We start from the raw sequence: 14,824 nt of genomic DNA on the forward strand, positions 1-14,824 counted from the left end.
TCATATTAGAAGCTATAGTTTTATCAAATTCGCTAATTTCATGTGGACAGTAAATAAATTTGGTTCTTCATAAAATACTAAATAAATCAATCTGGCGCTTTTATGACCTAAATGTGTTGCAAGCGCCGTAAAACCCATTTTAAAAAAATAAATCAATCATTGATACATTCTGTTTGTTAATCCTCAAGAAGAAAATTTTCTTGAGCATCTTTCCATAGGTAGACTGGAATAATCCAAGTGTCAGTCGCAGTGCAACGCCAAAGAGCTAATTAGAGTGAGGTATCTTAATCAAGGCCAAAAGTGTGTGTGTGGGTGGGGGGGGGGGGTGAGTCGAACAGCGTTCCCTCTTGGTGATTAGCAAAGATCATATCAAAATGTCACATATCCTCCTACTCGCACTTTTCTTAGAAGTTTCCAGGTCTGAAAGTTCACCTTTTTTCAAGAAGTTTTTAGGTCAGAGAGTACATCTTAAATACACTCACCTTTTTCCTAGACGTTTTTATTAAGTCAGAGAGTAGCTCCACCTTGAATACACTCACTTTTTCCCTAGAAGGTTTAGGTCAGAGAGTACATCTTGAATACACGCACCCTTTTCCTAGACGTTTTTTTTTTAGGTCAGAGAGTAGCTACACCTTAAAAACACGCACTTTTTTCCTCGAAGTTTTTAGGTCAAAGAGCGCATGTTGAATACAGTCACCCTTTTCCTAGACGTTTTCAGGTCTGAGAGTACATCCTGAATACACTCAACCCTTCCCATTAGGTCAGGGAGTACAATTTGAATACACTCGCCCTGTCCTGTTACGTCAGAGAGTAGGATCGGGAGTACACTTGACCCTTCCTATTAGATCAGAGCGTCGATCTCGAATACACTCACCTCTTCCCATTGGGCCAAAGAGTACATCTTGAATACACTCATCCCTTCCTGTTAGGCTAGAGAGTACAAAGTTAATACGCCCGGCACTTCCGATTAGGTCTGAGAATACATCTTGAATACATCACCGTTTTTCTTGAAGTTATCGGGTCAGAAAGGACTGCTAAGTACATTCACCCTTTTCGTAGACGTTTTTCAGGTCAAAGAGAACGTCTTGGATACACTCACCCTTTTCCTTGAAGTTTTCAGGTCAGAGAGTACACCTTGAATACACTCACCCTTTTCCTTGAAGTTTTCAGGTCAGAGAGTACAACTTGAATACACTCACCCTTTTCCTTGAAGTTTTCAGGTCAGAGAGTACAACTTGAATACACTCACCCTTTTCCTTGAAGTTTTCAGGTCAGAGAGTACAACTTGAATACACTCACCCTTTTCCTTGAAGTTTTCAGGTCAGAGAGTACATCTTGGATGCATTCTATAAACGTTGGGTGTGCCCTGTAACATTTGTGGCCTGATGGTCTCCAGTAGTCAGTCAGGATGTCCGTGGAGATGACACGGTGGCCGTAATTATCTCCCTTGATGCTGAATAGGTAGCTGCCTGCGTGGAATAAAAATAATTAACGTTATCGTAATAGTAGTAGTAGTAGTAGTAGTAGTAGTAGTAGTAGTAGTAGTAGTAGTAGTAGTAGTAGTAGTAGTAGTAGTAGTAGTCGTACTGGCTTAGTAGAAAGTCAGTAGTCAGTAGTAGTAGTAGTAGTAGTAGTAGTCAGCAGCGCAGCCGCAGTAGTAGTAGTAGTAGTAGTAGTAGTAATAGTAGTAGTAGTAGTAGTAGTAGTAGTAGTAGTAGTAGTAGTAGTAGTAGTAGTAGTAGTAGTAGTAATTTGTTATTTTAATCATTCAGGTCTGATTTTTTCTCTCGCCATTTTTCCCGTGGTTTTGTTTGGCATTTGAAGAAGGCTCATAACCGAAACGACTTTTCTATTTTGTTTATTTTAATAATGTGAGTCCCGTTTACTTTCTTTAGTATCTATACATGTTGTCTGGCTCGGTTAGACACCATACATTTTTTAGTGCACATTTTATAACCGTAGATCCGAAAATCACACTTATAATATAGTAGAACACTCCACACGGGTACTAACAAAATTGAACCGATGGTCGGGTTCGCTAATGAACTCTGTCTTTACACTAATGATCGGATAGCTGGGTTGTAATAAAATATGAACAAAGCTACTCTTCAACGGACAATCGTCCTGGATTATGGTTGGCAATCAATCGTTTCTGTCCGGTTCATGAGACAGTACCCATGATAAATTCCAGTCGTTTGATCTCGTGGACCTGATGACTACGATTACAGATTTACCAATACCTCCATAGCCCCTCTTTTTTTCATACCTGTGTCTTTGGTATCGTTGTAGCGTCCATCAGAATTAGGACAGTAGGCATCAGTAGCTGTGTAGAATAGGCGAGATCCTAGGCGTACCTCTAGACCTGGAGATAGATAGTTGATGGTGGTTTTGATTGTGATGATGATGATTGATGATGACGACAACGACGACGACGATGATGATGATGATGATGATGATGATTATGATGCCGATGATCGTGATGTGGAGCAGAAATCTTGTAAGAAAAAGTATTGTTACCCTTATTATCATCATTATTATTATTATTATTATTATTATTATTATTATTATTGATGTTATTATTATTATTATTATCATTTTATTATTATTATTATTATTATTATTATTATTATTATTATTATTATTATATTATTATTATTATCATCATTATTATTATTATTATTATCATCATCATCATTATTATTATTATTATTATTATTATTATTATTATTATTTATTATTATTATTATTATTATTATTATTATTATTATTATTATTATTATTATTATTATTATTAATATTATTATTGTTATTGTTATCATTTTTATTATTGTCGTTTGTTGTTGTTCTTGTTACTATCATTAACAGTTTTATTCATTATTCAGTCATTAATTCTTTTACCTTGTGAAAGCGATAACAATGCCGCCAAAACAATCAAACACGAAATCCGTTTCATCATGAATTGAATTTCATCCATTACACAATTAACCCAGGGCCTAAGTACATCCACGCCAAGATGCTACAAATTGCCCCACAACAATTGGAATGTTTTGTTTGTAATGGTCCACAGACCTAAAGCCAGCTTTGAGACACGTCAGCTCGGAATACGGTAAATCATTTAAACGCATGCTCCTTCCAGAACGCCATTTAACCAATATTTCTGACAAAATTGATCACCAGTTTTTGTTCTGTTTTACGCTTACTGTAAATAGTATATTTTAATTGTCATGTGTAAGTCTTGAAATGTCTTTTTTTATTTCTTTTTGCATCAAACCCGTTCTTTAAAATTCCTTATTTGAATTAACTACATAACTACTTATACTATAAACAGCTGCTATTGTTATCAGTTAATTAAAATAATAACTTTGAAAAGCAAAAACTAACGTGCGATGGGCAACCAGTAAAATCGAGTGTTTACAGTATAATATCAATGTACATATAAACATTGCACCAGCAGAATCTGTCCTCATTTTAGGTAATGTTTTGGAACCACTTCATATGGTTAATCCTGAGCGAGTAGATTGACTAATCCGTGCAGACTTAATCCCCCCGTTGTTTTATAAGTGAATGGATTAACCGATTGGATCAAACAATGCCACCTATACCGGCACCATTGCTACAACCGTTAGATTCTTAATCTCGCTGGGACAAAAGGTTCTTATTTCTAAAATTCGACACAAAATGCCAAATTTATTAGGCAATTTGTGTCCAATTGCAATAGCAATCTGGTATTATGTCGGAAGAACTAGCTCTAGATAATGAAAACTGAGTTTAACGTAAAAACAGAATTAGAGAAAATAAAGTTGTGGATTTTATTAAAGTTTAAGAAACAAAATGTATGTCGGCATTTTGTGTTACTCGACGTATACTTAATATGTGCACTTTAGTATCTATAACTCAAACTAGATATTCTATAACAATTTAAACTTGAACTTAAAGTTCAATATTAAACCTTTAGTTTAAGCATTTAAGTTCGAATTTTACAATTTAAGCTTTAAGTTCGATTTTAAACATTTAGTTGAAGCACTTAAGTTTGAATTCTACAATTTAAGATTTAAGCTGGATTTTAAACATTTAGTTTAATAATTTAAGTTCGAAGTTTACAATTTAAGCTTTACGTCCGATTTTAAGCATCCAGACCACTCCGAAATAGTACCGTTTTGAGACATAAGTCACCGTTTACCAATCATGGTTTCATCACCCTGATCTTTTCGGTGAGAAATTAGGCAAAAACTCACGAGACTGGCACCAATAGTAATAGAATAGACGAAATAACTCTTGAAACTGTGAAACATAAACGAGAACAATATCGGTACTATGCTCAAACATTTTCGACGCTTTGAGAAGTTTATCCTGCTATTTATTTATTTAATTAATTAATTTTAAAATTGAGTTTTTCTATATAGAGCAACATCCACTAAACGTGCTCAAAGCGCTTTACATGGAGTCCGTGGCCAACAGCAACATTTAACATGTAGGACGGGACATGACGCCTGCTAGGCGATATGTATATTTTTTTACAGACAGAGACAACGCTGTTAACGGCTAGGTACTCATTTTACACCTCAGTATGGTGATAGAATGTGAGGAAAGAGCCTTTTCCAATGACTCAACTATGCGCCGAGCGAGGCCCGAACCCAGGACCTTCGGATCGAAAGCGAGCGACCACATAGCCGCATATTTATTTATTCACTTGTTTTTTTTTTTTTGTTTTTTTTTTTTTTTTTTTTTTTTTTTTTAAAATTATTATTAGTTAAAACATACTGACTGATATATCCTTTCCTTTTGATCTTTTTGTATCGGCCGTTAGGTAAACGACCTTTTGTCGCAGCCTCTAAATCTGACTGGGATTATAACAATGTCACACAGATATCTATAACGGGAGTTGAGAGATTCACTTCCAGGTTGTCCAAGTCTCATTCTTGTGTCAAGAGCCCAAATCCGATACAGTTGATCAGTGACTTAACACTTTTTTTTATTTTGGCCTTAAAAACTTATAGATAGTATGCGCTTGGCTGAGAAGCTCACAATATTGCCATCCAGAAGTAGAACGGACCAACACACAAAACTATGTGTAACTTTGAACGTTTATAGTCTGGTTAATACAGTTTAGTGAGAATTACTCATAAACGCGGATGGAAAAAAAACAAAAACAAAAAAAAAAAAAAAATCAAAAGCAAAGAACTGAGTGACGTCGACTTCGTTCTATCTATACTTCATAAAAATATTAATAAAATTACATTGATCCCCAATATTTTCGACTATGTGGGCTTGGGGTATGACATTCGCCTCTGGACCAGGGATCAAGTCCCCCCGCTATGAGCGACGCAGATTTGTGTCCTTGGAAAAGGCTCTTTACTCACATTCTCTCATCGCATTCATGTGTAAAATGAGTACCTGCCGCTGACAGCATTGTCGCCATGTTAGGTGTTGCTTTTGGCTAGGGAGCCTTTGTAATGCGCTTTGAGCACGTTTAGCTATTGCGCTATACAATTAAGGGCTATTTGTCCCAGAAATAACTGGACGAGGCCGCGTTAAGGAGTGCTGCCTTATGCAGTAAATATATATATATATATATATATATATATATATATATATATATATATATATATATATATATAGAGAGAGAGAGAGAGAGAGAGAGAGAGAGAGAGAGAGAGAGAGAGAGAGATGTTTGTTTGTTTTTAAAGGTTTTACGGCGCTTGCAACACATTTAGATTATATCAGCGCCAGTAAAAAGGAAGAAAATGGGATAGGGATAGAAAAAAGTTATAGAATTACAATTAAAGCACCAAAGAAAAAAGTAAGACATAGGGGAACTGGGAACAAATAGGGATCAGATGTAGATTCCAAGAGCACACTATCAAAGTACTTAGTTTGAGATCACCTATAAGTCTCATCCGGACACAAGCACATAATCCAACAAAGAGGAATACACTCAAATGCTTACATTATACATTGAAAATAAAAATATAATAATACATAACAGAGAGATGATTTACAAGGAAAAAAATATCATCTCCCAAAATAATAACTATGCATTTGACTGTTTCCCTCTCAGCGAGGACTCCGGCCAGGGACAGGACAAAACAAGTAATCTCATTCCAAGACAAAGACAGAAAGCAATTGGAAAACAGGTACAGGGGGATAGAAGACACCGCAAGTACCTCCCTGCCCACTTTGGGAGGTAGGAACCCCACCCAGAGAGAGAGAGAGAGAGAGAGAGAGAGAGAGAGAGAGAGAGAGAGAGAGGGGGGGGGAACGATGGTCAGCCTTGAGGACTGGCCGTGATGGCAGGTGGCCGCTTTATACAAGCGGCCGCGAGCACAAGTTCGACTGTAATGTTTGAGATCACCTATAAGTCTCATCCAGACACCAGAACAGGATCCCACTAAGAGGAATACACTCAAATGTATACAAGATATGTTCAAATCAAAGACTTTAACTATCAGAGAAATGATTTACAATGAAAAAAAAATATCACCTTCCAAAACGAACACAATACAATTGACTGTTTTACCCCTCAGCCATGGACTCCGGCAAGGGCCAGGATAAAATGAAATAATCCCATTCTAAGACAAAGACAGAAAGCAACTCAGAGAACAGATGTAATGGGGGCGGGGGTAGGCACAGCAAATAACCTTCTGCCCACCGTGGGAGGTCAAAAGACCCAACCCAGGAAATGTTTTGTTAGTTTTTAAGGTTTTTGTGGCACTTCCAACAGGTACCCAACAAAAAGGAAGACAAAGGGGAATTAGTTCAAACAGGGAACAGATGTACATTCCGAGAGCACACTATCAATGTACTTAGTTTGAGATCACCTAAATGTCTCATCCTGACACAAGCACAGGTCCCCACTAAGAAGAAAACACTCAAATGTTTACAAAACATATATTTATAAACAAACATAATACAGTGCATAACAGAGAGATGATTTACAAGACAAAAAATATCAACTCCCAAAATTCTAACGAAACATTTGACTGTTTCCCTCCCAGCCAGGGTAATCTCAGACAAAGACACAAAGCGTGATGTAAAACAGATATAGGGGGATAGAGGACACAGTAAGTGCCTCCCTGCCGACTATGGGAGGTCAGGAACCCGACCCAGCAATCCAGGAAATATTAAGTGAGATAAACTTTGTTTTTGTTTTTAAGGGTTTTACGGCGCTTGCAACACATTTAGGTTATATCAGCGCCAGTAACAAGGAAGAAAATAGGATAGTAAAAAGTTCTAGAATTACAATTAAGGCACCCAAGAAAAAGTAAGACATAGGGGAACTGGGAACAAATAGGGATCAGATGTAGATTCCAAGAGCATACCACCAATGCACTTAGTTTGAGATCACCTATAAGTCTCATCCAGACACAAGCACAAAATCCAACAAAGAAGAATACACTCAAATGCTTGCATTATACATTAAAAATAACAAATATAATAACACATAACAGAGAGATGATTTACAAGGGAAAAAATATCACCTCCCAAAACAATAACTATGCATTTGTTGACTGTTTCCCCTCCCAGCTAGGACTCCGGCCAGGGACAGGACAAAACCAAGTAATCTCATGCCAAGACAAAGACAGAAAGCATGTTGGAAAACAGATATAAGGGGATAGAAGACACAGTATGTACCCCCCTGCCCACTATGGGAGGTCAGGATCCCCACCCAGGAGATAAACTTTAAAAACTAAACCAAGTGATCATTTTTCATAGAATAACAAATGCTCCATTTATTGCAGCACATATAATCATCGCCGTCATCGATATCATAATCAATATAATACATAATTAATCAAATCATGATATACAAACGGGTTAAATTTTATATGATTACTGTTATCTCGTAAAGTTCTAAGTGATACAAATGGTAACGTTGAAATAAGCTTCAGTTTAAACCTCTAGATGTTTTTGTTGTTGTCGTTGTTATTGTGAAAACTAAAATATAATCTCAGATTAGAGTAAATTCGAACCCCGCATTTTAAGGGTTAATGTGGACGTTTTGGGTTACCCCTTTATCAAAATGGTATGGTGGGATATCAGATTTTATATCAATTTCATCCTTTGTTCAGACTCATGATATTAAAGGTGGGGGTGTGGACCCAATAGTTGCACGTCATTTAACTGTATTGATTGTTTGTTTTTAAGGGTTTTACGGCGCTTGCAACACATTAAGGTCATATCAGCGCCAGTAAAAAGGAAGAAAATGGGAAAGTAAAAAGTTCTAGAATTACAATAAAGCATCCAAGAAAAGGGAAGACAAAGGGGAATTGGTTCAAATAAGAAACAGGTGTAGATTCCAAAAGCACTCTATCAAAGTAGTTAGTTTGAGATCACTAAAAGTCTCATCCAGACACAAGCACAGGTCCCCGATAAGAGGAACACACTCAAATGTTTTACAAATCATATATAATATAAAGAAAGCATAATACAGTGCATAACAGAGAGATGATTTACAATGAAAAAAATATCATCTCCCAAAACTAACTATACATTCGACTGTTTCCCTCTCAGCTAGGGCATCTGGCCAGGACCAGGACAAAACCAAGTAATCTCATTCCAAGACAAAGACAGAAAGCATGGTGGAAAACAGATATAAGGGGATAGAAGACACAGTAGGTACCCCCCCCCCCCCCCCCTGCCCACTATGGGAGGTCTAGAACCCCACCCAGAACTGTATTGATTAAACTGAAGCTTACATCGATTAAATCCATTTTTTGTCTTTCATTTTTCTCTTTTTCGAGCCCCAAGCAGCAATATTTCAATTTTACCTAGTAGAGCTTAAAGCATTAATGATTTTCATTAAACTATAGTAATATATACAGGCAGCTGTTGTGTTAGTGTCTAAATATTTTTTTAAAATTATTATTATTAATCCTTATAAAATGACACAATACTCAAAAATAAAATATCGAAATACAAATGATGTTATTCTATAAAAAGCATGAATCATAATAAACACATAACATACAAATACATTGCTTATAATGAGAACCCAGTCATTCTTCTTTCGAGTAAATCTTTCTATCAACCCAATACAAATAGTAGCATGTGGCCATAAGATTAATCCTACTTAATGATATCAATCATATCATTAGACCATGGTACCATACAAAGGAAGCATTTCGGTTTGGGTGTGTGTGTGGGGGGGGGGGGGGGGGGGTCTTCCTTTAGGACAGAAAATCTTTACTCCATATACCTATAACTTAGGATGACCCCGACTGGTAGAACTAGACTTAACACTTCTTCTAGTGTTTGTTTTGAAGGTTGCTTTTGCTTTTAAGGGTTTTACGGCACTTGCAACACATTTAGTTTATATCAGCATCAGTAAAAAGGAAGAAAATGAGATAGCAAAAAGTTATAGAATTACAATTAAAGCACCCACGAGAAAGTAAGACAAAGGGGAACTGGGAACAAATAGATGTGGATTCCAAGAGCAAACCACTACCACCAATGTACTTAGTTTAAGATCACCTATAAGTCTCATCCTGACAACGAGCACAGGTCCCCGCTAAGAGGAACACACGCAAATGTTATTTAAAATCATATATTATATATGTAAAACAAAAATAATACATTGCATAACAGAGAGATGATTTACGAAAAAAAAAATCTCCGAAAACTCTTAACTATACATTTGGCTGTTTTCCTCCCAGGCAGGACCAGGACAAAACCAAGTAATCCCATTCCAAGACAAAGACAGAAAGCATGTTGGAAAACAGATATTATTGGGGGGATAGAAGACACAGAAGTGCTTCCCTGCCCAATTCTTTTAGAACCAACACTGCTTTAGATGGCTCAGATTGAAGACGTGGACAAATGAGGAGTCATCGTAAGCTTTTGCTACGGCGATGGAGTAAAATTTCCAAGTCTATTTTTTCCTTTTTAAAGTGTTTTGTGCATCACACAACAGCGTCGGTTTTCTACGTGGGAAGCTATCAAAATGAACAATTAAGAAGCAGGCACAGGTGTAAGATAAATTGTTTACGTATGAAACAGTGCCTGACAAAGCATACAGATAAACACAAGATAAAATAAATACAAGATAAAAAAAGGGCATCATAAAAACAGCCTGTAGAATCAGGCTGATTTTTTTTCTTTTCTTTTTTTATCTTCTTTGTCTGGAACTGTTTCACACACACACACACACACACACACACACACACACACACACATATATATATATATATATATATATATATATATATATATATACACACACACACACACGCTTATTCGGATCTATACGTGGGAAATTGCATTTAGAAAGAAATTTACTATCATGCAGTCTACTCTAGAGATGACGTGTGCAACAAAAGTTAATCGAAGCCGGCACGTGGGTTCTAGTTCATTTTCCTACCATTTTCTCCATAACGAGTTAGACGAAAAAATAGGGAGACAACTGACTTTGAGGAAAGAAATAAATAGCTCGGACAGGGAGGGGAGCATGTGGAGTGAGAGGCGGGAGGGATCACTTTCCTCTTACCAACATGAAGGAATTCCCTGAGAATGACATCACCAACAACGTGCGCAGTTTCCATTTCCCTGACATACTTCTATTTTTATTAAAATGTTTACTGTGAACCTGATAGATAACAATAATATCATGGTGAGTACCTATTTTCAACAGCATTCTCTTTTTCGGGATATGTTTTTGTTTTTAAGGGTTTTACGGCGCTTGCAACACATTACGATCATATCAGCGCCAGTAAAAAGGAAGAAAATGGGATAGTAAAAAGTTCTAGAATTACAATTAAAGCATCCAAGAATAAGGCAGACAAAGGGGAATTGGTTCAAATAGGGAACACATGTAGATTCCAAGAGTACACTATCAGTGTACTTATTTTGAGATCACCTAAAAGTCTCATCCAGACACAAGGACAGGTCCCTACTAAGAGGAATACACTCAAATGTTTACAAATCATATATAATACATAAACAAAACATAATACAGTGCATAACAGATTTACAAGGGAAAAAAATATAATCTCCCAAAACTAACTATACATTTGACTATTTCCCTAAGACAGGGCCAGGATAAAACCAAGTAATCTCATTCCAATGCAAAGACAGAAAGCATGTTGGAAAACAGACATAGGGGGATAGAAGTAGAAGACACAGTATGTACCTCCCTGCCCACTATGGAAGGTCAGGAACCCCACCGTATAACTTTGCTAGACCCCTTTTGTGTTCTTTTTACTGTGGTGTTTGTATTGTTTTTGTTTTATTGGTTTTTCGGCGCTTGTGACACTTTAAGGTCATTTCAACGCCAGTAAAAAGGAAGTTAAGAAGGAGAAGTTGCAGGTTTGAAGTTAAAAGCATCAAAGAAAAAGTAAGACAAAGGGGACTAATTCAAATAGGGAAAAGAAGATTCCACGAGCAATTCATCAATATATCTATTTTGACATTACCTAAAAGTCCTATCCAGGCACAAGCAAGGGATCCTGCTGTGAAGGATACACTTGCAATATGTTCGTTGTTTGTTTTTAATGGTTTTACGGCGATTGCGACACATCTAGCTCATATCAGCGCCAGTAAAAAGGAAGAAAATGGGATAGTAAAAATTTCTAAAATTACAATTAAAGCATCCAAGAAAAGAAAGACAAAGGGGTTCTGGGAATAAATAGGGATCAGATGTAGATTCCAAGAGCATACCATCAATGTACTTAGTTTTGAGATCACCAAAAAGTCTCATCTGGACACAAGCACGGCCCCCACTAAGAGGAACACACTCAAATGCTTACATTGTTTTTGTTTTTAAGGGTTTTACGGCGCTTGCAACACATTTAAAGGTCATATCAGCGCCAGTAAAAAGGAAGAAAATGGGATAGTAAAAAGTTCTAGAATTACAATTAAAGCACCCAAGAAAAAGTAAGACAAAGGGGAACTGGGAACAAATAGGGACCAGATGTAGATTCCAAGAGCAGACCACCAATGTACTTAGTTTGAGATCACCTATAAGTCTCATCCGGACACAAGCACAAAATCCAAGAAAGAGGAATACACTCAAATGCTTACATTATAAATTCAAAATAACAAATATAATAATACATAACAGAGAGATGATTTACAAAGAAAAAAATATCATCTCTCAAAACAATAACTATGCATTTGACTGTTTCCCTCCCAGCCGGGACTCCGGCCAGGGCCAGGACAAAACCGAGTAATCTTATTCCAAGACAAAGACAGAATGCAAGTTAGAAAACAGATATACGGGGATAGAAGACATAGTATGTACCTACCTGCCCACTATGGAAGGTCAGGAACCCCACCAGGGAGAATTGGTTCAAATAGGGAACAGATGTAGATTCCAAGAACATACCACCAATGTACATACTTAATTTGAGATCACCTTTAAGTCTTTGTTTGTTTGTTGCTTTAGGTCTCTTCCAACACAATTGAGGTTATATGAGAGACCGCTGAAACAAAAAAACAAGCAATCTAACAAAAATAGTACAAATGTAAATCAAAATCATAACCTAAAGATATCATAAGCTAAATTATAAATAACCAAGAACAAACAGGCAGAGGATTTACAGGAAAAAAAATATCCCCTGTCAAAAATACAATCACAAACCAAAGAAGCAGGATAGGCTAGTAAAGAGAAGAAGAAACGACATCACTATCGGATCGTACACCCATGCGAACATCATAGGTATATGATTCAAGGGTGATGCTCCCATCCAACCACCCGCACCTTTAAGTCTCCTCAAGACACTGGCATATGATCCCACTAAAAGGAACACTCAAATGTTTACAAGATTTGTTGAAAACAAAAAATATAACGATCGGTACATAACAAAAAGATGATTCACAAGGGAAAAAAAATATTTTTAAAAAAAAAACATCATCTCTCACAAAACGAACACTGTGCATTTGATTGTTTCTCCCCTTAACCATAGACTCCGGCAAGGGCCAGGACAAAACTAAGTAATCCCATTCCGAGACGAAGACAGAGAGCAACTGAGGAAAACAGAAAGCGGGAGGGAGGGGGAGGAAATAAGAGACATAGCAAGTGACATGACCTCCTGCCCGCCATGGAAAGTAAAAAGACCCCACCCAGGAAATACAATATATTCAAAATTTAAAAGTATTTTTAAAATTTAACCGAAAGATGGGAAAGAGGGACATTTTCAAGCAGTAAATCAATGCAGCGATCTGCCTCGGACTGGCCTAAGTTTCATGCAGATGATGGCTTGGAATGATCAATGGAAATGCTAATACAACTGCTAAAACAGCTACTGAGAGAGATGATTTAGCAAGAAAAAATGTCATCTAATTGAAAAAAGCTCTCGATTAGATTCATTATAAATCGTTCACAGAAAGATCTCAGACACGCGCCTGACCAAAACAAGTCAATCAACGACAAGGAGACAAGGGCTCAAAGAAAGGGATGACCGATTTGGAGTTGGAAGATTCTACCAGAAGTCAAGTAGCCCCAATCAAAATCTCACGGGAAGATTGATGGTCCAAACATTTATCATAAATTAATGTCAAAAAGTGTCCGAGCTCTTGGACCCATATCTTGTTGTTGTTTTTTTTTTTCTGTCACCACAAATCCCTCAGAAAATGTAAAAGAAATAAAAGGCAAAGTAATTACTGCACCAATGGGGAAAAGAAAAATAAAGAAAAATCAAATCTCATATAAAACCAGTCAGTCTGATCTCATCTGATTGAATTCCACAGATAGATAGATAGATAGATAGATAGATAGATAGATAGATAGATAGATAGATAGAGAGAGAGAGAGAGAGAGAGAGAGAAGAGAGAAGAGAGAGAGGAGAGAGAGAGAGAGGAGAGAGAGAGAGAGAGAGAGAGAGGAGAGAGAGAGAGAGAGAGAGAGAGAGAGAGAGAGAGAGAGAGAGAGAGAGAGAGAGAGAGAGAGAGAGAGAGAGAGAGAGAGAGAGAGAGAGATATCCAGCCATGGCAAAACCAAACCAAGTCACCTCAATAAAGGATATGTACAGAAAGTCACAGAGAGAGGAACAGAATATTTGGGGAGTTGAAAACTCTTTCAAAAGTCAGCTATTCATTTTAAGAACTAGACAGATATGAAGCGATAGAAGAGACAGCAACAGTAAAATTATAATCATAGACTTACTATTGATAGTAAGTTTGCTTAAATGGGTTTACCGCGCTCGGCTACGCTTTTAGTCATTTCAGCATCAGTAGAAATGATCATAATAGAATTGTCGCTAGCTTAACATCTAAATATCAAACAACTAAGTTCAGCAGACTCCAAGAGCAACATCTTGTGACAATTTTCAACAGAAAAAAAAAATCATCACCCACAAAGATATATGACTAATATGGGATATTAGATATGGCACAAATCCATATGACTGTTTTCCTATCAGCAAAACACTCAAGGCAAAACTTCGATTAAATCAAAATGGTCCAATTCTAGAACAGAGACACAAAACTAAATGGAAAGAACATATCATTTAGGAGGATAAAAAAATGTTGTGGACCCGTGAAGAATTCCCCAGCTCACTGACACCAAGCACTTCCCCTCACAAAGGGGAATTCCACCCATTTCTACTCTCAGTCAAAAAGGTTGTCTGCTTTACAACCAACATATCCCCTCCCTAAAGGGAATTCCGCCCACCACTACCATCAGTCAAAAAGGTTGTCTACTTTACAGCCACCTTCAGCCAACATTCCCCCTCCCTAAGAGAATTCCACTCACTACTACCATCAGTCAAAAAGCAATCTGCATTAGTCAAATCAAACTAAACTATTAATCATTAAGAAGAAAAGAAAGGATAATGAATATTGTTGTCAAATGAAGTCTCGAAATATCAAATAAATGATATCAAACTATAGG

The 14,824-nt window shown here is 36.9% G+C and overlaps 1 protein-coding gene and 1 long non-coding RNA gene across 2 annotated transcripts in view; both read right to left on the bottom strand.

Moving 5' to 3' along the window:
• LOC144972946 (uncharacterized) overlaps positions 1-3,162 on the bottom strand; it is a 28,394-nt gene extending 25,232 nt beyond the window's left edge. The window contains exons 1-3 of the mRNA XM_078914793.1: positions 2,899-3,162; positions 2,267-2,362; positions 1,300-1,469 (exon numbers count right to left, since the gene is read on the bottom strand). Coding sequence (XP_078770919.1) covers positions 1,300-1,469; positions 2,267-2,362; positions 2,899-2,974 — 342 coding nt within the window. The 5' untranslated portion in view covers positions 2,975-3,162. The remainder of the gene's footprint in view (positions 1-1,299; positions 1,470-2,266; positions 2,363-2,898) is intronic.
• Positions 3,163-7,700: 4,538 nt separating this feature from the next.
• On the bottom strand, positions 7,701-13,754 carry LOC144972949 (uncharacterized). The gene is made up of 2 exons (XR_013645458.1): positions 12,695-13,754; positions 7,701-12,349 (listed from the first exon to the last, which is right to left on the bottom strand). It is a non-coding gene; the product is annotated as an uncharacterized LOC144972949 (long non-coding RNA).
• Positions 13,755-14,824: the final 1,070 nt, after the last annotated feature.

Source organism: Berghia stephanieae, chromosome 5 (genome assembly GCF_034508935.2).
Source record: "Berghia stephanieae isolate SIO BIC M18660-M18661 chromosome 5, UCSD_Bste_1.3, whole genome shotgun sequence".
NCBI lineage: Eukaryota > Metazoa > Mollusca > Gastropoda > Nudibranchia > Aeolidiidae > Berghia > Berghia stephanieae.